General features: G+C 53.0%; 2 protein-coding genes across 10 annotated transcripts in view; one reads left to right on the top strand and one right to left on the bottom strand.

Moving 5' to 3' along the window:
- Positions 1 to 2838: 2838 nt before the first annotated feature.
- Positions 2839 to 14952, bottom strand: DEXI (Dexi homolog). Its single transcript, XM_026003110.2, has 2 exons — positions 14116 to 14952; positions 2839 to 3513 (listed from the first exon to the last, which is right to left on the bottom strand). The coding sequence occupies exon 1, from the start codon at positions 14549 to 14551 to the stop codon at positions 14264 to 14266; it is 288 nt and encodes a 95-aa protein (XP_025858895.1). The 5' UTR covers positions 14552 to 14952; the 3' UTR covers positions 2839 to 3513; positions 14116 to 14263.
- A 2484-nt stretch (positions 14953 to 17436) lies between these two features.
- CLEC16A (C-type lectin domain containing 16A) overlaps positions 17437 to 24209 on the top strand; it is a 196139-nt gene continuing 189366 nt past the window's right edge. For 6 of the 9 annotated variants that reach the window (XR_012000645.1, XR_012000644.1, XM_072753855.1 and 3 more), the window contains exon 1: positions 17513 to 17779. Coding sequence is in view for 7 of the 9 variants with exons in the window: in XM_072753855.1 (XP_072609956.1) it covers positions 17700 to 17779 (80 nt within the window). In the remaining 2 variants the exon portion in view is untranslated. Of the gene's footprint in view, positions 17780 to 24209 lie in introns of all 9 variants that reach the window. The other 3 variants (XM_072753856.1, XM_072753854.1, XM_072753853.1) reach the window with 3 other exon arrangements.

Genomic DNA, 24209 nt, shown 5'->3' with positions numbered 1-24209 from the left:
GGCTCTCCTACCCCCCAACTGCCCCCGACTGCTCCCGGCCCCCCAGCAGAGTCCACCTTGGCCCACATCCTGCCTCCATGGAAAGGGGTCCCCGGCATCCCAAGCTGTAGTGGCAAATCTATTATTGGGGGATCAGCAAGGCTGAAGCATCATAAGCCTTGCGGAGAGGTTTACCTCTGCCTCCGACTCGTCGTTCTACCCCGGGAGCCGTTTCTTAGTCGAACTGGCATCTTGCCTTGGTCGCGGCGAGCCTAAAAGGGCCCCAGAAGCTTTGCTGTCTACACAGATTGCCGCCCGCTCCGTGGTTGTTTTGCTGGAGCTTGGCCTGCTTGGTCACATGTCCCAGTTCAGGTCAAGTCGGCTTTCTCCTGGGGGCGGGGGGAGCTGTCTGTTTGGCTCTAGCACACTGGCTCTGATGCCCGGTTTCCAAACTCTCCTCCTCTTCCCGGAAAGTGGGAGTCAGGGGTCAGGAGGGTCAGAGGGATTTGGACCTGGCTGCCTAGCTGGCAGTCCTCGCAGAGACAGTGCGGGGCGGGGGTGGGGAGGAGGGGAGGTGCCCTCTGCCTTGGCCCAGCTGTGAAGGGCGCCAGGCATTCTGACCGGCTTGGGTGTCACTCCTCAGGGTGTGCCGGCATTTGTGGATTGTGTGCAGTCCACGGGCTGCTGTTGTGTGGCGACAGGGGGGACGGGGGGGACTCTCCTGCGGGACAGGCCTCTGCTGACACCCCTCAGCCAGAGGGGTGGGGGGACACTTGCACCCACAGCTTTGAGTCTGTTCAGAGATGACAAAACCCTAGTCCAGGGCCAGGATTATTCGTAGCTCTGCCTGCCTGTGTGACAGCTACCATTTATTAAGTAAGTGGATGCGTGTGAAGTGCTCATCACAGTGCAAGGGATATAGTAGGTGCTCAGTAAATATCAGTAATCATTACTTTGTGGCAGCACCATGCTAAGCCCTTCCTGCTCGAAGGGACCACAGTCCAGGGCCAGCAGCAGACTCCAGAGCCAGCCGGCTTGGGCTCAGCGCCCAGCTCACCACGTGTGCACATGACCTCTCCGTGCCTCAGACTCAACATATGTAAAATGGGCATAATTACAGTACCGTGTTCATTGTGCGGCAATTCAAGGGGTTGGCACAGTCACAGCAAGAGCCTGGCATGCAGCCCAGTCCTTGTTATGTATGTTTTGTTCCTGCCTCTGCCTGGCACGTTCTTCCTGGCCCTTCACATTGGACAACTTCTGATCCCGCAGGTTTTTTTTTCCCCTAGATTTTACTTATTTATTCATGAAAGACACACAGAGGGAGGCAGAAACACAGGCAGAGGGAGAAGCAGGCTCCGTCTGGGGAGCCTGGTGTAGGAGTCGATCCCAGGACCCCGGGATCAAGACCTGAGCTGAGGGCAGATGCTCAACCACTGAGCCACCCAAATGCCCCAGGACTTAAAGGGCACCTCCCCAGTAAATAGACACCCCCCACTTCCACTCTCCAAACTGGTCATTACTTTTATCTTTTTTCATCCTTATCTGCTGTGTTGCCTGCTGTCCTAGGCTGTGAGCTCCAGGTGGGCAACTCCCTTGTCTGCTTTGGGCACTGCTGTATGCTCTGCACCTTGCAAGGTGCCTGAACACAGTAAGTGCTCAATAAATGTTTGTGGGATAAATGATCCTCACCACAACTTTGCTTATTTGCTTTGTTCATCCCACAAATATGTACAGAGGGCACGGTGGCGTACTCAATAAAATGCCCCGGCTTCCTGCTCTGGAAAGTCTTGCATTTTAGTAAATTAAAAAAAAAAAAAAAACTCCCTGGGCAGGGCAGTCTGGTATGGTTAGGCAGTCTGTGCACTGCACAAAGGCACCTGAACAAGGAGGCAAATGGGGATTGCAGATCAACGTGGGCTCTGCTTGCCAAGCTGTGTGTCCTGATACGGAGCCGTGTCAGCCCAGAGGGGCACCTCTGTAATTATTAGCACAAAGTCATCTCATGAGGTGTGCAAATTCCTGTCCTCATTTCACAGATTTGACTTGTCTAGGGCCACATCCCTGTCAAGGAGAGAGTGGAGATGCAGACTCGCCTTTTGGTCTCCAGAGGTCCAGGGACAGTGTGCTGGGATTGCTTTCTGAGTGCCATTTGTTGAGTGGGAGAAGCGTGGCCTGGAGGAATCGAGGCATCGGCCTGGGGTCATGCTGTACGTTGATGGCATGATTCCAATTTCACTGCATCTTTTAAATAAACCCCCAGCTTTCCCTTCAGGCCTCTCCCCCATCGAATGCTCACCTCCCTTCCCGGGCTTCTCAGATGTGTTCTGCTCACGTTCCCCGGGGCCCTTTCCTAGCAGCACAGGTACTTGAGGGTACTGGAGCTGTTTTCCTCTAGTCTATAGGGGCTTGACCCCCACTCACCTGTGCCCTCACCCACACAATTGTTGTTCTTTAACTCGGGTAGTACGTGAAAGTGCTTTGAGGAGCATCAGGCGTGCTGCAGAATGGAGTCATGGCTATTTTGTCATGAAACTGAAGGTTGCCCCAATTTCGCCCATTCACCTACTCCTTCCTGTCCAACCTCATTGCCTCATCAGGGGCTGGCCTGTGTGCACTGGGGTGTGGATGGGGGGATACTGCACCCCATGTCTCTGGGAGGCAGGCCGCTGGGCTTTGGCCTCAGCACCCCACAGGCTGGTGCTGGCCTCTCTGGCTTGACTCCGTGGCCCGCTCTGCTGCATCCCAAGCTGGGGAGGCCCTGACTCTTGCCCTCTGTCGAGCGCAAGGTCCTGCCTACGGGCTTCTGTTCTGAATCTTAAAAAAAAAAAAAAAAAAAAAAGGCAGGGCCCCATAGGCTGGAGTTGCATACATGTTTTAATTGAAAGAAGTCAGCCTCCTCTAAGTATTGCTTTTACAAGGTTTATCAACATCAAGCATCCACACCACTCACATTTTCAAAAAATGTTTCCGGCTGGAGGAGCAATGTGGCACTCCCCCTCGGCGTGATGTATCAGTTCTGGCAACTTGATGAAGAACGAGGAACTTGAAATGGATAAGTCAAGCCCGACCCTTCAGCCCAACACGTTCTGCGGCTTCTTCTCCTTCTGATTTAACTCCGTGAAAAAATCCTTGCATCTAGGGCCAGCCTCGGGCCAAAGCGGGCCGGGCTTCAGGCTCCACTGGCAGCAGACGGAGCTGGGAGCGGCCTCTGTGCGCGTGTCCGCAGTTTGAAGTATCCTCTCTGAAGATTAAGTGGGAGAAGCAGGTGCAGTCGGGGGTGAAGAGCGGGGAGGCAGACTCTGGCTGGGTTCCTGTAAACATCCATCGCAACTGCGAAAGGTCATAAGCCAAGGCAAGGCCGTTTGTGCGACGCTGCAGGCGGGGGAGGTCTTCGGATGCCCCTGCCTTTCCCCCCTGGGTGGGGGCAAAGGCCTTCTGGGCCTCCGCTCTCAGTTTCAATCTCTCCATCCCACCCTCTGGGGTCCGGACGGAAACCTCTCTGTTGGCACGGAGCTTTCGGGGGGAGCAGGCCTAGCAAGAGGGGAGAAAGGGGGTGTTACCAGCACGGAAGCACTGTCCCGCCTTTGCCCATTTGGTGGTGGCCTCAGGAGGCTAGAGGCGGGGCAGGGAGGCCTTCCTCCATCCCTTGCATTCGTGAACCATCAGAACGCCCACTCTCAGGCTGGGCATCTTTTCCTAAACTCTTATTAACTTTTTTTTTTTTTTTTTTTTTTTAATGAATTTGCCTGATTTCTAAGGACCCTGGACGGGGAGCCAGTGCAATTTCACTTAATCCATTCTTGGGCGAGAGGAGGGGGATCCTGGTCCCTGAGGAAGGACGGCAGCGTGCTCAGGGTGACCCAAGGCCTGCTGGCTGACCTGAGCCCCAGAGTGGCTGAGCAAGCCCGGGCAGTGGGTAGGGCTTGGCAACACCTCCCAGCTTGCCCGGAAGATGCTTCGCAGGCCAGGCTACTCAGCAGCCCCACTGCACTCGTCCTCACAGGACATGGCTCTTCCTCCCCTCCTGGCCCCTGGGCTGCTCCCCATTTCCCAGAACCAATCTGGCATTTCCCATACCCACCACCTTCTGTGTCTAGCTGGGCGCCAGGGTCTCTGCAGCCTCTCATTTTCCCATGCCTACCCTCCTGGCCCAGCTCTGGGTCTCACCACCGCCAGCTCAGACTATACCTCCTGCAAACGTCATCGTGAGTCAAATAAAAACTTACATGTTAAATACACAACCTGTACTGTCGTTTACCAACATCTGGGGCAGAAAATTCTCAGAGGCAGGAGGCCGATTGTGGGCATTGTGAGACTGTGAGCAGCATCCCTGGTCGCGGACCACTAATGCCAGTAGCAGTCCTGGGGCACAGGGACAACTAAAAATGCACCTGGCCCCATTTCCGAGGGGTGCGGAGGGGGCAGGACTGTTTCTATTGAGAACCACGTATCTCCCCGAGGTGCAGAGAAGCCAAGTGACCTGTTACACCGACTGTGACAGGCAGAGCTGGCACTGGACTGGTGACGATGATGACAGAAACCATCACACCCAGGCAGCTGCCACCACCTGAGCTTTGACTGTGTGCCTCATCCCCAAGGCAGAGGTGCCCTGGTCCCTCCACACGCCCATCCAGGGCACCCGAACCTGGCAGCTTCCACCTGCAGGGAGCTGCCTCTGAAGCCTGCCTGGCCCCCAGGCTGCAAGTGCAGGCACAGCCAAGGTCCCCCCATAGCTGCCTTCCAGTCAGTGATGACCAGGAGGGTGGGGGATCAATACCTCAGCTCCTGCACCCCGCAGCTGAGCCTCTATGTACCCTGGCCCTCAGAGTTCCTGAGCAGCACTGAGCTCAGGGCTGCAGTGGTGACCTGAGAACCCTTTCCTGCTGGTAGTTCCTGGGATCACCTCCCAAATAAACGACCTGCACCTGAACCTCTATCCAGGGGTCTGCTCCGGGGAGAGGAGGCCTGAGGCAGAGCATTACGTACATTATGTCATTCAGCACCCCCCCCCCCCCATCAACTCCTGGAGTGACATGCTACTATGATCCATTTTACAGACAAAGGCAGTAAGGTTCAGGCGCGGTAAGTAACTCATCCAGACACGCTCAGTTCTCCAGGGCTTCATTCCACTGGAGACTTTCAACACTGCCTAATTGCCTAATTTCATACCTGTTGTGTGCCACGTCCTGAGCTGGGTGCTGGGGACCCCGTGATAAATGTAGCCATGCTTCTGAGACACAGTCTGGTGAACGAGTGCAGCCCAAGGTAATATGCCCGACAGGAGGGGGTACAGGGGACGGATAGAGCCCCGAGTCGGGGGATGGCTGCGCATGAAGAGCATGCCAGGTAGGCGGAGGTAGGCGATGAGTCCACAGCAACCCCTAGAACCCCCTGGAGTTTGGTATGGGGTGGGGGAGGGGAGCAAGAAGGCAGGCGATGGTGGACACTGCGGAGAGGGGAGGATGGGCCAAATCAGCCGAGTCTCTTGTGCTGTCTGCCAGATTCATCTTCTAGATGCCAGCTGGGAACACATCCTTCCACTGCTGAGTCCCCAGCTCCTGCTGAAGACACAGGCCAAGTCTTCGTGTCCTGGGGCCTCATCCCACCTCCCCAGATGGATCTGGCATGGGGAGGGGAAGCCAGGGCTGCAGCCAGAGCACTGCTGAGCTCAGCCTTCTAGAAAGGTGTCCATGGCTCCCTCTCCTCTCCCATCCCACCAGGAATCCACCTTTGTTGACCTCCATCCAAGGAACCCCTGGGGTTTCCTGTAGGGTCAGTGGTGGTGCTCCTGAGAGCAGGGCTCCGTTCAGAGATCTCTAAGGGAGGGGTTCATACTTAAGCCCATTTCAGACTCATGTGGATTGGGTGTCAGAGAAACAGAATCACCTCTGGAATGGGGACCCACTCCTCTCCCAGTCTTGGTGTCTGCCACCAGCAGAGGCCAGACAAGCATCAGCCTGGCTGGAACATGTCTCTGACACATGCTAATCTCCCATCTGAATAGGCCCAGGGCCCTGCTGGCGCCGGCTCCAGCTGGACCCACTACTGCTCTCTGTTTTCACTGCGCTATGCAGGGTCACCTTCTATTTATGGCAAGTGATGCCAGGTTTCCACTTCTGATAGTAAAATAAAGTACATGTCTTTTCAGAGCACGACTTCCCTTTAAAAAGAGGATGTTTAATGAAAACAATGACACAAATCAGAGTTCAGACTAAGGAGCAGAAATTGTTGACGGGGTCATATGGGGTTTGGGAAACCCTGATTGGGAGTCCATATCACTGCTTCCACAAAGGGCCCAGACAGGGCGGGGAGCTGCCCTAAGTCACACAGCAAGCTGAGGACAGCTCAGGTCTCCCTGTCCTTAGCTAGAGGACGTCCTGTGACCTCTCATCTGTGCCACCACCCACTGTGGCTCCATGTTAAAGATCAATCCCCTTGTTCCTTAACTTGCGAGTCTGGCCTCACAGCAAATCCACCAATGAGAAGCTTGAGAATCTCAACAGGTGATATTTCTCAAGCACTCTTTGCTTACATTGTACCATCTGCCTTAACTCCTGTCCTAGCTCATGTATTCCTCAGGACAACCCTGGGAGGTGGGGCCAGGCATCATCGGGAATTTCAGACAGGGCTCAGAAAGGCTTCAGCAAATTGCTCAAGGCCATAGAGCTTGCAAAGGGCAGAGGTGGATTTGAACCTCTGTGGTCTGATCTTAGGTGCATCTCTTTCCTCCAAGGCATGAAAAGCCTGAGGCTGCAAGCATCCTGGAGCTGCAGCCTGCAGGATCCAAAGCAGTGGGTTCTCCAGCTTTCCTAATCATCATTAGGAGCATGACAGACCATTCATTAGCTGTTGGCTTTTTTCCTCCTCCTTCTTTCTGAAACCATAACCTTTTATTCCAGGCTACTCCCGAGAGCTGGACAGAGGGAGTGGCCGGCTGACTCATTTCTGGCATTAAGAATGACAGCTGGGCACTCGATCCATTTTAAGAAGCAAGTCCCGGCTCATGACCTCTGTGGAGAGACTGCCTAGTTTTAGGACTGGCTCTTGCGTCTGCAGGGAGCTGGTGGGCCAAGCTCTGGACATGCTGCAAGGAGATTTCTCTTATGTGCTTCAGCCACCCCACTCCTTGGGACCAGTCACGGCAAGGCTGATCTGTGGGAATCCTGGCTCTGCCCCTTGGTAGCTGTGTGACCTCAGGCAAGTTACTTCATCCCTCTAGGCCTGTTTCTTCAGCTGAAACAGGAGCACAGTGGCCACCTTGTTGGGCTGTTTGTTGTGAGGATCGTATGAAGTCACATCTGTGGAGTGCCTGCAATTCATGACGCATCAGGGCGCAGCGGCCCCGCCCCTCCTTCCCACCTGTTCCCAGCTAGCAAACACACCAGGCCCGGGGCCTCCTCAGTGCTGGCGGCCTGAAACATGTAGCCCTGTCACCCTCCAAAGTCCTTGCTGGCTGGAAACCCATTGCTCGTTCTTTTTCCCTCGCGCCAATCAATTCAAGTGGCTAAAGGCAGATGTCACTCAGAGCCAACGTGCATGGGTGTCCACTGTCAGCTCAGTGATGGGCCGTGTGGCAGGATGACCTCTGCCTCGGCTAGTCCAGGGATTCGTGGCCTGAAGGGGATGGGAAAGGAGAGGCTGCCCAGCTGCCTGGGCCTCTGATGGATGCCGGTGTTCTGGAGAAACAAGGACTGGCTTCTCAGACTCAGATTCCGGTTGACATGTCAGTTGCTGACACTCACCAGCTGTGGGTTTTGTCAAGATTCTTGGCCCAGAACGTGTCTCCAGCTGGTTGGTGGAGGGCAGCATTTGTCCAGGAGTCTTGCCAAATCTAAGAACTGCCCGGATGATTATTTTTTTGGTATTTTAAATCAATGGACTTTTTTTTTTTTAGCTCCAAATTTTTAAGAGGAACTTTTATGTCACTATCAAGAATAAAAAACAGGATCGTTTGTCATAAACAGAAGGCAAACTAAAAGCAAATACAATGGAAGTGAAACCCTTAGTTCTAGCCAGATACGCCTGGTCAAAGGGAGAAGTAGCAGGTGCACGAGAGTAGCAGAGCACCGACAGCCTGGCCACACTCTGCTTCAGGGGCCTCCCCTGTGGCAGAGGGCCTCACTCGAAGCAGCACTGGGAGTGTGGCTAGGAGGCCCAACTGGCCACCTCAGAGCTGGGTACCTGGGGTGAGTCACTCAACATCCCTACGCCTCAGTTTTCCTCCCTGTACAATGGAGCTAATGTGCCCTGCCCTGCCTGCTTCGAGGGTGACGCTTAGGGGAAGCTAGATGTGGGAGAGGCAGTTATTTTTAACCACCCAGCCAAGTCCTCTGGCAGGAAGGAATCACAGGAATGAAGCCTTCCCCTTCCAGGGGTGCCTGGAACCAGGAGTCACTCCCAGCGCCTCCCCAGGCTCCGGGCAGAGGATGATAGCTGTAAGGACAGCAGCATCACCTGGACTCACTGGGTACCAGTTATCATCACCCTGGGCTGCTTCAAAGGCAACTTATGGGGACAGATCCTCCTTGGTGATGGGACCCCAAGAGGCAGCGAGCACCCAAGGAGAGGGGAAGGCTTCCTGGGCGGAGTCCCCTCTGGGTCTGACGCACCATCAACACAGCATCATTTATTAAGAACTGACTACACGCCATCCTTTTAAAAATAAATTCACATAAAAAAAAGTAGTCTTCTGAAAAGTGAAGTACTAGAACTAGTATATTTAATTGCAACTACAAGTTATAAAGGGAGAAATGGTACCACCTTAGCCAAGCAATCAAAGTTACCACCACCAGCGGCGGGACAGATGTCATGCACTCACTAGTGCACTCACCTCTCTGAGGGGTTCCTGCCAACAATGCATCATCTGAACCTAATTGCAAGAGCAAACATCAGATAAACCCACACTGAGAGATATTCTACAGGATACCAGACTTGTACTCCTCTGAAATGTCAATGTCATGAAAGATGAAGACAGAGCGAGGAGCTGGTCAGGATCGAGGGCAGCTTGAGAGACACAATGATTAAGGCAAAGGGTGATCTGGGATGGGATCTGGAACCTCAACTCTGCCTTCTGCCGTGGAAGGTCACTATTGGGACAATTGGTGAGACCTGAATAAAGTCACAGATTAGACTGGTCATAGGCCTGCATCAGTGTTAAATTTGCTGATTTTGACAACTGTTATGGAAATGAATGTCCTTGATCTAAGAAACCAGAAAGTGAAGTATTTAGGAGTAAAGAAACAATGTCTACAATCCGTTTTCAAATGGTTCAGAAAAATAACCATACGTATACATATATATAGACACGCACAAATGTAGAGCCAGCCCACACTGCCTCGGTGAGCAAATGTGGCAAGAGGTAAATCGGCACAACTGGTGACTCTGGGTGAAGGATATGGGGGACTTCTTGGCACTCTTCTTGCAACTTCTGTATACTTGTGAAGTTATTTCAAAATAAAGTTTTATTTAAGTAACTCAGCGAAAAGGAGCGAGAGCGTCTATGCAGCAGGCTTGGCAGAGCCATGAGTGCTATTTTGAGGTTGGGATCTTGGAGCCCCTTCCTGGAGCCCCCCTGCAAACCCAGCACTGGGTTAGGGGGGATCGGCTATCTCACTCAGCTTTGCTTCCCTGGCCTCTCACTCCTCCTTTCTGGGCCTCAACTTCTTTATTTGTGAGATGAGGTTAGCGCTGCTGTCCCTTTAATGTTGATCTTGATTTCCAACAAGCAGGCTAAGCTTTCAGAAGTTGGGGGTGGGGTGGGGTGAGGTTGGGGGGTTGGAACAGCCAACAAATCAGGAATATGAATGGTCAGGTTGAGAGGAGCCCAACAGAATTTGTTCACCAGAATAGACCCAAAGACTGTCATGGTCTCAGTCTTGGATGAAATCTCCAGTTTGTCTAACTTGGGGCCAAGGGAGCTGAACCCTTGGCATCTCAGCTGTCTGGAGACCCCTAACTGGATCTGCTTCTGTCCAAAGGAAGAAGCACTCATGCACCTTGTGGCCAGCACACTTCCAGGTGAGCCTTCTGCTAGGACACAGCTGGAAAGTCAGCCAGGCCTGGGGTGCACCTGCCTCCCCTCACCACCTCACCTGTCTCCTATCTGGACCACCGGGACAGGAGACCACTTGGTTTCCCTCATCCTCCCTGACTGTTCTCCTTCCCCCCACTCCCTGCAGGAGTTCCACCAGCTGCCTGTGGGGTCTCATAGGACTTAAATCTATTGTCCATGTCCCTGCAGAAGGCCTGAGTTTCTGAGCAGGGCAACGATATCCCAGCCTGGGTGTTCTGCTGTGGCACCGAGTCAGGACATAGAAGCCGGGAAACCCCAGAATAAGCAGACCAATGGGTCTGGTTACCCTATGTATCTGAGCTATACCAGGCCCCACCGACTCTGGCAGCAATGTTCTGCAGGCTCTCCATTTCCGGTGCAGAAAGGCTTTCTCCCACAGCCCTCCCTCTGTGCCAGGAACAGGGACAGATCAATCCAGCTGCGCTGCCTCCGCTGCCTCCGCATCAGAAGTGCTGGGATGTGAAGACTCCCTGGCACTCCCAGCCGCAGTGGCCCTTTCTCCTGGGAAGGAGGGAGCTCCTGATTCCCTGCTTCCTGCTCCTGGGCAATGATTAAAACTCGAGGAAAACAGGGGAGCCACAGCTCTAGAGGACTCCAGATCTGGGGGCTTTTGGAGACCACAGGCAGTGGGAAGGGTGTCCTGAGTGTCCTAGGCCAGGAAGGCAGAGTGGGAAGTCTATCCCAGGGGTCTACACCTGAACGCACCCGCACTCAGGCAGGCAGTCCTCTGTGGCTCATCCTGGGCTATAAATATTCATGCGTGTGCACGTGCAGGATTATACATGTGCAAGGGCCTGTGTGTATACACTTCCCATATCTGTTAATGCTAGCAGCGGTTGACATTAATCTATCATTTATTGTACACAGGAAGGTCTGTGAGCTTTATGTATAACTCATGTAAGCCTCGCAATGAGGCATATTTATCTCCATTTTTTTTTAGAAGGGAAAATTGACACCCAGGGAGCTACAGGGAACATACCCAAGGTCACAGCTAGGATTGGGATTTGAACCATGCTCTCACTCCTTATCACAGCCCTAACATTGCCTCCTTCTATAGATGCTCAGCAAATGTTTGGGGACTATACTGTGGGCACACATGCAAGAACAAAAAAAGAAACAGAGAGCAAGTGAGTGAGCCTTGAGAGCCATCCAGTCCTGCCTGGCATGCCCCACACCCTTTGTCAGTGCTTCCCTGACCTTCTCGTGCACAACATGAGGTGTCCACAGGAGAACAAGCCAGAAAGGATGAGGTTGGACTTCGCTTACAGAAAGGGGCCCAGAGATGAGGTACAGTCAGACCATTTCTGGAGCTCTCCCGAAGGGTTTTCCTGCCGCTAGCCACCCCTCCCGTCCCCTAGTCCGGGCTTCCCTGGTTCGGGGGCCAAGACCGCTTTGGCGAGGCTTCAGGACTGGGGAAAAAGGAATGCTGCGCGTGGCCTTGAGTATTTGGCCCAGCCCCTGGCCTCCCTACCTCCCAGAACAGGCCCAGGGGCTCGGACAGCTTTGCAAGGAAGGGTCCCTGAGACACACTTCGTGTTGTTTCTGCTCAAACAGCCTTTGCTGCAAAGTTGGTCGAAGCATTTGGGTTTCAGTTTTTGGTTCAGAGTCTGCCAATGTTTTCATTTGGAAGGGGAAGTGTTTCTGTTGATGCAGGGAAGAGATAAAATAAGACATTCTTCACCGAGTTACACTGTCTGAAAGTCAAGCGCTTGGCTTGGAGGCAGAAATTCATCTTAGGATCTGCAAGGCCTAACACAGGGCCTGGTGGAAGAGCCAGAGACAAAGTTGGTCGAATGACTGAATGAGTGAATAGGCACAGGGCCTAGACTCAGGCATGTGCGATGATCAGTGCTCAATCCAGGTTTTGAGGGGAATTCCACAGATTTTACCTTTTTACCGTTCTCGGTCTGTGCTTCCCTACTTTCAGCAACCTCGTCCCACCCAAGCCCCGGTCACCTCCAGCCTGAGCAACTCCATAGCCCCTAACAGGCTTCCCTGCTTCCACACCTGCCCTGACAGCCCATTCTGCCCACAATCACCAAAGTCATCTTTGCAAAATGTGAAATTGTGTCTTCTCCTGCTTAAAACCTTCTGATGGCTTCCCATTGCCTATGGCTGTGGCCACGGCCTCCCAGGTCATGTATGGTCTAACCTTGCCCTACCCCCCACGGACCTCTTCTGGGGCTGCTTTCCAGCCACACTGGCCTCCTTTTGGTTGCTGCAAAAACCAACTCTCCTTCCTACCCCACAGCCTTGGCACTAGCAATTCCCTCTGCCTTGACTGGTTTCCCCCAAATCTTTCAGCCTGGCTCCTTCTACCAATTTAGGGCTAAGGTCCAATGTGTCATCTCCTCAGAGAGACCTTCTCCGATCCCCCTTTCTAAAGCAGCCCACCTCTATTCTTTCGCTTTGCTCACTCAACAGACATTTATTGAGCACCTACTAGATGCCGGGCACTGTTCTAAGTGCTGAGAAAACAGCAAGAACTCAATGGGGATGCCCAGGGTCCTTGCCCTTCCCTTCTTTGTGGTTCTCAAAAAAATCTGATGATCTTGTTTGGAAATCTGCTTGTCTTTTCTCGCCAGGTGCCAGGAGGCCCACAGCTAAGTTTCTCTTGTTGACTGTGCTCAGTAAGCATTTGTTCAATCAAGGAATGTACTGATGGATGGATGGATGGATGGCAGGTAGGTAGGCAAGCCGACTCGGCAGGCATACAGGACAGCCGACACACTCTCCACCTGGCACCTGGCACCTGGCTCTTGCTAAGGTCTCACTGAGCTCAAATGAAGCTTTTATTAAAGAATTTTCACTGTCCACCTCCCAGGGGGATCCTGCAGTTCTCAGCACTGCAGGATCTGCAGTAGGTCCTGCCCTGTCCTGCTTCCCTCAGACCACGGTCATCTCGGCAAAGACAGGTCACAGAGCAAAGGAGTTAACTCAGCCTGCTGAGTAACATGGTGTGTAAGTGGCATTAGTGTCTGTTTTCTAAAAATGGACTGCCACCTCAGTGTCCTCCCTTCACTGCCACTCAGGCCCTATGCCTAGTGACCCTGCACACAGTTCAGTGGAAGGCATTAGCCAAAGAGTGCCTACATGTCCCATGAACCCTCACCAGACCCAACAGCCTGCCTACCTCTAACTCTCATCTTGTCCAGCTGCCTCTCTTCCTGGCTGTGACACTTTGGCCAAGTCTCTCTCCTTCCTGGACCTTCCCTTCCCTTCCATTGACACACAAGGTGGGGCGGGTCACACAGCTTCCTGGTCACGACCTAGAGGCGGGACTTGAACACCTCAGGGCAAAGATCCTGTGGTCCCCCCTACTCCCCGCTGGCCCAAGAGCTCCGTGAAGCCTTGCAAACACTGCAGGCAAAGCCAGCCCCAGCCTGCCTGGTCTGCAAAAGCAACCTGCAAAACTGGCAGCCCTTGCAGATGTAAGCTGCAGAACTGCCGAGCTCAGGCACCATGAAACCCGACTCCCAAATAGCAGCAAACCCAAGGCCAAAAGAAAGTATACAGACTTTTGCTGAATGTTTCTCCCCTCACAGCTTCAGCCAGGGCCCTTGCTCTTGAGTCACCACCCAGTCCCCAGGGCCACAGGGCAAAGGTGGTCACTGCCTGGCTTGCTACCTTTTCCAACACTCTAAATCTTTATCCTTCCGGGGCTATGGGAATCCCCCCCCAAAAAAGCCAAGGTCACCATCAAGCCAGACTGAGGCAGAAGGGAGGAGCTAACAGCTCTGCCTCAAAGGGATCTGGGTGAAAAGGCTTTTCCATAAGCTGTGGCAGTAGGTACGTGGCTAACCCAAACAACCTTCCTTCTGCTCTGCCTTCCTTCCCGTCTTCAGCAACTGTCACCTTCACCAGGGAAAGCTTTCCAGCCCCAACTAAGGGCCTAACGCGGGTCTGGCCATTCCTGGCATCCAAACAGACCTCCAGGAGGTGGATGGAGGAAATCAGAAGTGGACACAGAGGCTCCGGGAAGAGTCACCTCCGTTCTGGAGATGCCACCCTCTTCTTCACCAGCGCCCCTAACCCACCCTCATCTGTAGGAGGGCACTTACAGATATTGGAGGCCGGAGAGGGCCTCGTCCTGGGGGTCCCATCCCTGGCCGGACGATGCCCCCAACCAGCGGCGGCGGCATCATTTGGGCGGCTGGTCCAGGTCGAGGGGCGCGGGTCGTCGGGGGCGGGGGAGGACGGTAACCGAGCCTACTCCAGGTAACCATCGAAGACGTCGAGCTCCGAGTCGGCGTCGTAGAGGCCCGAGCCGGGGTCGGAGAGCACGCCGAGGTCCACGAGCGCCTGGTCCATGTCCTCGGGCAGGAAGACGAGGCCCACGTTGAGGACGATGTACTCCATGAGGAAGGCGTAGTACAGGATCAGCACATTGACGAAGAACAGGCCCACGTAGAACATAGAGGGCAGCAGCGGCGGCGGCACGGAGGGGACCAGGGGGCCCAGCGCGTCCAGGTGGGCCGCGACCCGGGCGCCGGGCATGCAGGGGGCGGCGAGGGCGGCGGCCCCGCGATCCCAGCGACCTCAGCCGCTGCGGCGCCCGGGCGGCCGGCAGAGGGGCAGCTCAGCCATCCAGGGGCGCCCCGGGAGGCTCGACCCAGGGGGCGCCGGGCCCCAGCGGACACTCCCCGGACCCCGAAACGTGCCCGGCGGGGCCCACGCACCCCCAGCTGCACCCGCTCGGCCCCGTCGATCCGCCCCGCGGCCAGGCGGGGACCCCCCGCGGCCCCCCCCCCCGACCCCCCACCCCCCGAGGTGGCCGGCGGCTCCCCCGGCTCGCGTTCTCCGGCCCTCGCAGCGCCGGCGGGGACCCCGCCGCGGCTCTCAGCGTCCAGGGCCGGTCCCCGCGGCGATGTCGCCAGCGGCGCCCCGCAGTCCCTCGAGCCCCCTCCGCGCCCCCGCAGGCCCAGCGCCCATGGCTGCAGCCGCCGCGTCGCCCTCCTGGCCGCCCTCCGAGCGCCGCCCCCGGAGCGGCCCCGCGCTCATTGGCCCGCCGCCCCCCGCCCGCGCTCATTGGCCCGCTCGACGCCCGCGCTCATTGGCCCGCGCCGCCAGGGGGCGGAGCCTCATCGCCCCGCCCCCTCGGGAGGCTCCGCCCAGGTCTCAAATCCGATTGGCTCTGCGAATCCCCCCCCCACCACGGAGCCGCGGGAGGGGAAAGACGCCCAACGCAGTTCAAATCTAGACGTATCCCCCAAAAGCCAACAGGAAACCCGAGCTTCCTCCGCAGTCCCCCACCCCACCCCACCCCATCCCCGGACTTGGATATGCCGTCACGCCTCTTCGGGACTCAGTTTACCTGACACAAAGGAGGCGGGGCGAAAGGGGAGGGGGCGGTGAAGTTACCCGTGAAAATCTCGGACTTTCCCAAAGTGGCGATTTTCCGTAATGGGGAAGATTGATCAGTGCTTCCATCATCTCTCCAAATTCTGGCTGCCCATTGCGGGAGGGTGGGGGAGGTGAGGGGTGGGTGGGGGATGGGGAGGAGGGTTCTGCATGATGGGGTTCAGGGACCCCTGCCTAAAGAGATTCCCAGGCAAGTCAGACCTGTAACAGTGGCTTCTTGTTTTTACTTTGTGAACCCTGTTTAAAAACAGGACGTGGTTAAACATTGAGGCAACGCAGAAAGTAACGTAAAAAAAATGAGTCTTGCACTCGCTGATTCCCCTTTTCATGAGCAACCCCTGCGTATCCTTCAGGGGACGGATCTTCCACAAAGCGCCTTCCAGAGCAGTTTAACAGACCTTTATTTATGTATGTATTTATGTATGTATGTATTTATTTATTTTTAAGGATTTTAAGTAATCGCTACACCCAAGGTGGGGCTAGATCTCACAACCTCAACATCAAGAGTGGCATGCTTTGCTGATGGAGCCAACCAGGCGCTGCAAAGGACCTTGAAATCTCAGGTCATGCTGAGCTGGATGCTTTACATACATTGCTTAATTGCAGCTAGGTGCGGCAGGGTACTGTGTTATTCCTTTTTACAGGTGAAGAAATCCAGGCCCAGAGAAAAGGAAGATCCCTGGAAAATGCTAGGTCCGCATGTGTTTGGAGAGCAGACCCGCCCGTTATTTCTCCATGACTGTCTCCTTGCCCCTTATTTTAAAGATGTGATTTGCTTATTTATTTGAGAGAGCGCACTTTTTTTTTTTTTATAAACGTTTGAATAATTTGTCAAAAAGTGAGAGGGAGAAACAGACTGCCCATTGAACAAAGAGCCTGATGCAGGGCTTGAACCAAGGACCCTGGGATCACAATCTGAGCCAAAGGCAATTAACCAGTTGAGCCACCTAAGCTCCCCTCATTGCCCCTTTAGATGAATTACAGAGCAGACCATTAATTCTCCAACTGCTGAGGATGAAACGGATCTTCATTCCATCACTCATCCACTCTACCAATATTTGTTGAGCACCTCTGATGTGCCAGAGGGACAGGTAGTTTGTGCCATAGGCAGTGGGGACAACATGGGCCCTTAGCCCAACTCTGAGCACGGTTAGTGGGGCACTGTGGGACTTAGATAACTAACTGTGTGGTGTAGACACAAATGAATGAATGAATGAATGGTGAACAGGGCAGTCTTGCCTCCTCCAGGGAGCTTCTCGCTCCTACTCCAGGACAGAAATTTAGACACATTTTCTCGGCTCAAGTGGGGACTTGTGGTTCTTCTTCTCCTTCCCCCCCCTTTTATGTGATAGTTTTGGGAATTGCTTGGAATTAGGGTGAAGCCTAGAGAAACCCTCTGAAAGCACAGGACGTTCAGTTTTGTTGCCTGATTGCCTTTCAAAAAAAAAAATCTATTTTTTAAGTTGACGTGGAAGAAGAAAAAGGCTGTAGGGACAATCAAGACCATCACCGATTTGCTACAGATTGGTTTACGGGGGGGGGGGGGCGCATAAAATGAGGGGCCAGGGTTCGAACTACATACTTAGTAGGTTCGTGACCTAGGGCAAGGTAAATCAACCTCTTTGTGATTCAGTTTCCCCGGATGATAGTACCCACCCCGTGGCTTGGTTGTTAGCATTATTATTATTTTTTTATTTTATTTATAAATTTATTTTTTTATTGGTGTTCAATTTGCCAAAGTTGTTAGCATTAAATATCAGTATATGTAGAGCGCTCAGGACGGTGGCACACGGTCTACGCCATGCAATAGCTATGCTCAGCCTCATCATGCAAGCTAACGATTGTGAGCACTGCGGTTACTTTGAAGCACCCGTCTTCTCGGGTTCCCTACTCAGGGCTGCGGGCACAGGTTCCCCCATTCCCGCCCACCATCCGATACTGCGGGCTCTCCTCCTCCTCTAGCTCCGCCTCCGTTTCCAAGGCCGCCGGCCCGCAGTTGCGCGATGCACGCCGGGCCTTGTAGTCCGTTCGCGGAGTCCTGTAGGCAGTGGCCTCGCGGGCGAACTGCATTTCCCAGCGTTCCTCGTGGCAGCGGCCGTAAAGCGCGGCGGTCGAACGGCCGGTTCCGGCTGAATGTCAGTGCGGAGCTGTGGGCCGGGGAGGAAGGTGGTTGGCGGTCCCTCTACCACCTCCGCCGCTGCCTCCTCCGCTTGTGCTGCCGCTGCGGGCGCCCGGCCGCTCGGGCATGAGGCCGTGAGGCGGGCACCGGGTCGGGGCCGCCGACATGTTTGGCCGCTCGCGGAGCTGGGTGGGCGGGGGCCATGGCAAGTCTTCCCGCAACATCCACTCCTTGGACCATCTCAAGTGAGTGTGTTGGGGGCTCCGGAGCGGGGGGGGGGGCGGGCAGGCCCCGCGGGGCTGCACGTGGGGATGGGGGCGCCGCGAAGTGGAGGACGGAGAGGCACGGCCCGGGAGGGGTGGCGCGGCGGCGGGGAGCCCGGGCGCCTGGGTTCGAATCCTGACACCGCCGCGCCTCGCCGTGTGACCTTGGGCAAGTGGCTTAGCTCCTCCGAGCCTCAGTTTCCCCATCGTTAAAGTTAAGGGGACGAGACTCCAGCTGACGGATGCAGACTTCGGTGGGTGGTGGTGGTACTTCTCAGGCTGAACAGCTGAGGGGTCAGAGACCTGGACCTGGGAGGCAGGCAGATCTGGGTTCGAATCCCAGCGTGTGAATTTAGGCCTCGGCTTCTTCAGTTGCAAACTGGATATTAGTGACAACAGCTGCTCCCCTCTGATTGCTTGGAGGGTAGGATAAAGGAATGCACGTGAAACTGGCAGCACTTACAAAAGTGCTCAATGAAGGGCAGCGTTGAAACTTTTTATTTTTTATTTTTTTAATTTTATTTTTTACCCCCCTCCCCTTCCCTTCCTGGGGAGTCTAAGGAGGGGACTATCAGAAGTAGAATTCCAAGGGAGGGCAGGTGGCCCACGCGGTTCTGGGAAGCAGGAGGGCACAGAGCAAGCCTGGCGGGCAGACCCGCATTCAAACCGCCCCCCTCCTACCCGCTCAGTGGCCGTGTGACCTTGGACAAGTTACTTCACTTCCTTGAGCCTCTGGTCCCCATCAGCAGACGGGGAGGATGTGGATCTGGATCGTGCAAGGATTTAACGACGTCCTGCGCAGAAAGAGATTGATCCAGTGTCTCTTATGCAGCAGGTGGCCAACACGGGGGTAGCTGTGTTTATCAAAGCTATAGGTGAGGGCTTCCTAGACCACCTCACCTAAAGTGCTTCCCCACCCCAGCTCCTTTCCGTCGTATCTTCGCCTTGATTTCATGCAGTGCCCGTCTCCACTATCTGCTTTTACTCTGTTTCCACTCCTTTTCTGTCTGCTCCTAAACTGGTCCTTCCGGGAGAGCAGAGACTACTTGTTTTGCTCAAAGCTGTATTTCCAACATCTGGCCCTGGGCCTGGCACACAGTAGGAGCTCAGTGGCTACCAAAAAAAAAAGGTAGAAAAAAAAATGAATGAATTGGGGACGGGTGCAGAGCATGCACACAAACCTAGGATTTTTTTTTTTTTTTTTTTTTTGGAGGGGTGGGGAGAGAGGCGATGGAAAAGAGAGACTTTGGGGGAGGGAATGACTTCGGGGAGGGGGGCAATCTAGTATGTGGGGTGGCAGTTGGGTGGGGAGTAGGCAATCTTTTGCTTACGGGAAGACATAGGCTGGTTTCCAGAGGGAGCTCCCAAGATTACTAATGGGAAGGAAAAAAGGGGAAGGCAGGGAGCAGAAGGGAGACAAAGGCCCAAGGAGAGGATTGGTGGGAGGGAAGTTAGTTGGGGCTTCTCATTTGGCCAAGGGTTGCGGTGCTCTGCTCCTTAGCTGTGTCTTTTCTGGCACAGAGCAGGCGTTTCACAGATGTTTGTGGGTCTCAGAGTAGAGGGCAGGAAGAATCAGTATGTAGTAAGGAATGGTTTTAAGGGGGTGACGAGAGAGGACATGGGGAGGACAGAGGCACAGGACAGGATGGGGGTGTTTAGGGAAGCCAGAAATCCTAAAAGGGAGGGCAGCTGGACTGGAAAGGGAGAGGCAGAAGGATTTCGGGAATTTAGAGAGTAGGTGGATGTGGCTGAGATGGGGAAGGATGGTTATCTAAAGGAGGTTAGGCCTCCTGCCAGCATCTTGGCACCTGTAGGCTTTCACCTAGCTCTTTGCCTGCCTCCAGTCCTCGTAAAGTACTTTAGTAATTATTGAATGCATGTGTGTGTGTGTACATAAGCACACATGTGTGTGCCATGTACTTATTAAGGACTTCCTGTGTGTTATTTCCTTTAGTCCTCACAAGTCTGTGAGTTATAGGAACTGTTATTGTTTTCCATTTTATAGAAGTGGAAACTAAGGTTCAGAGAGGTTAAATTACTTGGCCACAAGGTGACAACAACTGAAACGGTCAAAGCCAGGCTCTGACTTCAGCGCTTGCACCCCGTGCACAGGTCTTTCTGAGTGAAACTGCCTCCTAAGTCAGTTTGGGAAGACTTTCAACTCAGTTGAGTCTTTCTGCCGGATGGGGCATCCTCACCCTCCAGCCAGCCAGGGAATGGTAAAGGTTGTCAGATGCCTTTGAAGTATCTGGAACTGCCCAGGTATATTGTTTAGGTTGGGTGCTTTTGGAAACCCGAGCTGCCTGTCCTATGAGGCAGATCAGCTTGATCCATATTATAGTCTGAGGAACCTGGCAATTGGGATACTGCTGTGGGGCTTTGCAGATCCCAAAATGACTTGGAAAAGAATGTCCTAAACAGCTAGTTCACACCCCGGTGGTTGTGATGTACTTCATTTGGCTCTGATAGTAAACATCTTGGGCCTTAGGTATGGACCAGCTTGTTCCCTGAGGGAGTTCACAGGCTGGAGGGGGAGTCTGCCATTAACGCCAGTGACCATACAGTGTGACAAGTGCTGGGATCTCTGTAGGTTCAGGGTCCTGTAGGAACCCCTGGCAACTTTTTTGGGGAGGCAACACCAGAGCAGAGTCTTCAAGGACAAGCAGGAGCCATTGTGTGGGGCTGCAGGATGTGAGAAGGGGATCCTGGGGTTTGTGGAGTATCAAGGTGGGGTTGGTGGTTGTAGGAAATAAGGCTGCAGGTAGAATGGGGCTCGGGCTTCATCTGATAGGAAGGGCATCCCAGTGTGCCTGGGACTGAGGAATTTCCCAGGATGGGACTTTCAGTGCTAAAACTGGGAAAGTCCTGGTCACACAAATATGCTCTGGGCTTGACCTAGGGCAGTGTGGGTGGAGAGGAAAGATTAAAAGAATTTAGAACTGGAAAAAAAAAAGTTTTTTGGACATGCAAAGCATCTAGGAACCCTCCCCGTTTTAAAAATAGATTTTATTTTTAAGAACAGTTTGAGATTTAAAGAAAAATCAAGAAGATAGTACAGAGAGCTTGAATTGCTTTTGAACTACATTATTCTTCGTAACATTCTCAGCTTTCTTTTTTTTTTTTCCATTCATTCTCAGCTTTCAAACTGGAAAGGAAACTTTCTGTTAGACAAGGTTTTACTTTTGCTAAATACTGGAAAACCGTGTGCCTGTGGTCTTTGTGTACTGAGTCGAGTTAGAGACTCAGTTGAGGCAGGCTAAGATAGTAAGAGGTTATTTGCTACACGTCCCAGGTGATTTATTGGTCAAACTAGAGGCAAGGCCATAACATTGACTAACAAATGCCCACCAACAAGCAGAACCTTTACTGATGGAATTGTGTGATTGCTTAGAGCACCTTTAGCGGGAACTGCGAGTCCACAGACTAGTAGGAACTATTTTGGTGTTGTGTTGTGGCCTTAATCACCTTTGTGTGTGGGTCAACATTCTTGGTTGCAAATGACTGAAACCCAGCTGGAATTGCCTTATGCCCCAAATGGAAAGGATTTGGAATTGATCCCTGAGCAGTCCCTCCTGGCTAAGCCTTGGCTGAGGTCAGGTGTTCAGACAAAGCTGTCAGTATGTGTCTCCAGTTCTTGTCTCTCCTTTCTTCTGTGTCGGTGTTGCTCTCAGCAGGCTGCAGGCTTACATCGTATCAGTCTAGCAATCCATGGGGGAAAAGGGAGCTTCTTTTCTAAATATCGAAGTCAGTATAGTTGGACCAGCCTGGGATCTCATGCCTGTCCCTGATCTAGTCACTGTGGCAGGGGGTATGGGGTGCTCTGACTGGCCCTTCACTGGAGCCGAGGTGGCATCAGCTCCTCCCAAGCTAGTGGACAGAGAATGAGAAAAAGGTTTCCCATGGGAAAATCAGGAGTTGTTACCCAAAGAGAAGGGGAATGTATATCTAGCAGGCAGATGCTCACCTGTTCCTGGTTTAGTCAACTTTTGCCTAAGATAGCACTGATTATTTTTAAGGGTATAGTGTTGCCAGATTGATTTTTTTTTTTTTATTTAGAATGTTGTATTCACCATATCACTTATAATGAGCCAGAGGCACCCATTATGTCAAGTCCAACTTTTTCCAACAGAGTGCTCTAGACTCTTTTGCCATCCAGCTGGTTTTGGAGCCCAGGTGAGGGCCCTCTAATGCAGGCTAGGGAGTCAGGAGCATCCTTGGTAGGCAGTCACCCATTGGAATGGAAGTCTAAAGGATGAGAGGTGTGCCAGGCTGTAGGGAGCAGGGTGGACGGGGGGATGCTTTAGGCAGAGGATATAGCATTTGAGAAGCTTAGAGGAGAGAGACAGGCTCCGGTCATTCAGCAAGGGGGTGCATATGGGGGAGGGGAAGTGAGGATCCCAGAGCAGACCCATGAGGCAGGAGAGGTCAAATCACATTAAGGAATTTGGACCTAAGGCTGAGAATAGTGGGCAGCGGATGAAGGTTTTTTTTTTTAATCTGGAGTGCTATGGTCCAGCCGAAGTTTGAAGGGTGGGTCTGGCAGGAAGTGGGCATCCAGTTGGACTGCTTGCTGCCTCCTGGGAAGTGAGGATGACCTAATGCAGGGGTGTTTCTTGTGCCACCTCACTCTGATGGGCTTCCTGTTTCACTCTGTTACACATCACAAGCCCACTTGTATTCATCTTTGTTCTCTCCACTGGAGCTCCCCCTCCTCTTTCTGCCCACCCAAATGTCCAGCTGTATCATTGAAGTACCAGTTCTTACATAAAAATTGCCCTGGTGACTTCAGCCAGCAAGAAGCTCTACTGTCCGAATGTCACTTGTTCTCATTCCCACTGTTCTGCTCAATTAACATATCATGTACAGTCTTTGCATTGCCAGAGTTAGACTAGCTGTTAGAAGCTCTGGGGTTTTCAAGCTTTATCCCAGCTGTGGGTTAGAGCCCCAGGAAGCTGGCCAGAGTTTCTTGGGCATGTCCTTTTGCTATCAGTAATGGTCTTACTTGATCGTGTGTTGTCTTTCCCAATTTGGGCATAAGCTTCATAAGAGACCTTGGTGGCTTGTTCACCTGGGAATTTTGTCTAATGCTGGCACAGGGCCTGATACATAATAAGTGCTCAACGAGTATTTGTCAGAGGATGAACAGAAGAGGCGAGTTCTGGCCAGGCTTTATTTAACAACGGCCTGTTCTGGCCAGTTTGGTCCCAGCTGCCATGCTGGAGCTGTGACTTTGTGTAGGGCTGAAAGCCATGCCTACACCCTCTTGTGGTTGCCAGCATCTCAAATCTCAGATCCAGTCTCACTGGCTGGCCCAGTTTGGCATCTTTCTGGGGTGATTCATTGGGAGAAACACTGTCTATAACAACACCTTTCCCCAATCCTCTGGTCTCTGCACGCCGTGTGGAGCTTCTCCTTGTCCTGCTGGCCAGGGGGCTGGGCACTGACCAAGTGTGGTTTCCAAGATACAGAGTGCTCTGCGTAGTTTCTGCCCTGGTGCTGAGCAGACCAAACAAAGGCTCTGCATCCCTCTGTCCCCCAGACATTGTTATTTGGGGATGTGTGCTTTGGAGGAGTGGACCTCTAGTCTCCTTAGGCCTCTGCCACTCTACTTATCCTTTCTCACACTTTAGCTTATGGCTAAGTTTCAGGATCTTCCGGTAGGAGCATCCTAGGAGGCATATTATGATATAGGTCATAAAACTTGTATGAACATAGCGTATCTGTCTCTGAAGTGGACGTAATTATTATTGACTGTAATGGTTTAACCCGTGAAATAAGTGACTCTTGAGAGAGTAGGGTCTGTGGAGGCAGAATTTGTTTACAATCCATTGTCTTTGGCGAGGAGCCTGTATATGTTGCTTGTATACTGGCAACAGGCTATGGTGTTCTAGTTTCCAGGCATTTCAGACTCTTCAGCTTCTCTCTAGAGTTCGTGTGTGTGCAGGGTCTGATACTGAGATTCTACATCCTACAGAGCTTGTGCTGGAGATATGATGATGTTGGCTGTTTTCCAAAGAAATAGAGTAAGGGTCAGTTATCAGGACTGACTTCGAGATCTGATATGTATCATGCCTTTTTGGTTTGCTGTTTATCTGCTTGGTTTCCTTACATGCTAAGCATTCATAACTTTATCCAAATGCTTGGCTAATAGCAGCATTTACTTTGTTGTTTGCATTTTCTATCCTATCATGGTTATAAGTAAGGGGTCTGGAGTCAGACTGCCTGGGTCCCCTGCATCGGGACTCTGGGCAGGTCCTAGCCTCCCGGAGCCTTAGCTCCCCAAAGCATCAACCCCGCAGGATTATTGTTAAGGGTTTAATGAGTGAATACATCTGAGGCACTCAGAAAAGGACCTAGCAAAAGGAGGGCCTAGTGCAGTGGCTTTGATGATGATGATAAAAATGTGCACACA

This window comes from Vulpes vulpes, chromosome 3, assembly GCF_048418805.1.
Source record: "Vulpes vulpes isolate BD-2025 chromosome 3, VulVul3, whole genome shotgun sequence".
Classification (NCBI taxonomy): domain Eukaryota; kingdom Metazoa; phylum Chordata; class Mammalia; order Carnivora; family Canidae; genus Vulpes; species Vulpes vulpes.
This window is presented reverse-complemented; position numbering and strand designations above follow the sequence as displayed.

Excerpts from the sequence above, each read along its gene's own strand:
- DEXI (XM_026003110.2), bottom strand. The coding sequence starts at position 14,551 with ATGCCCGGCGCCCGGGTCGCGGCCCACCTGGACGCGCTGGGCCCCCTG.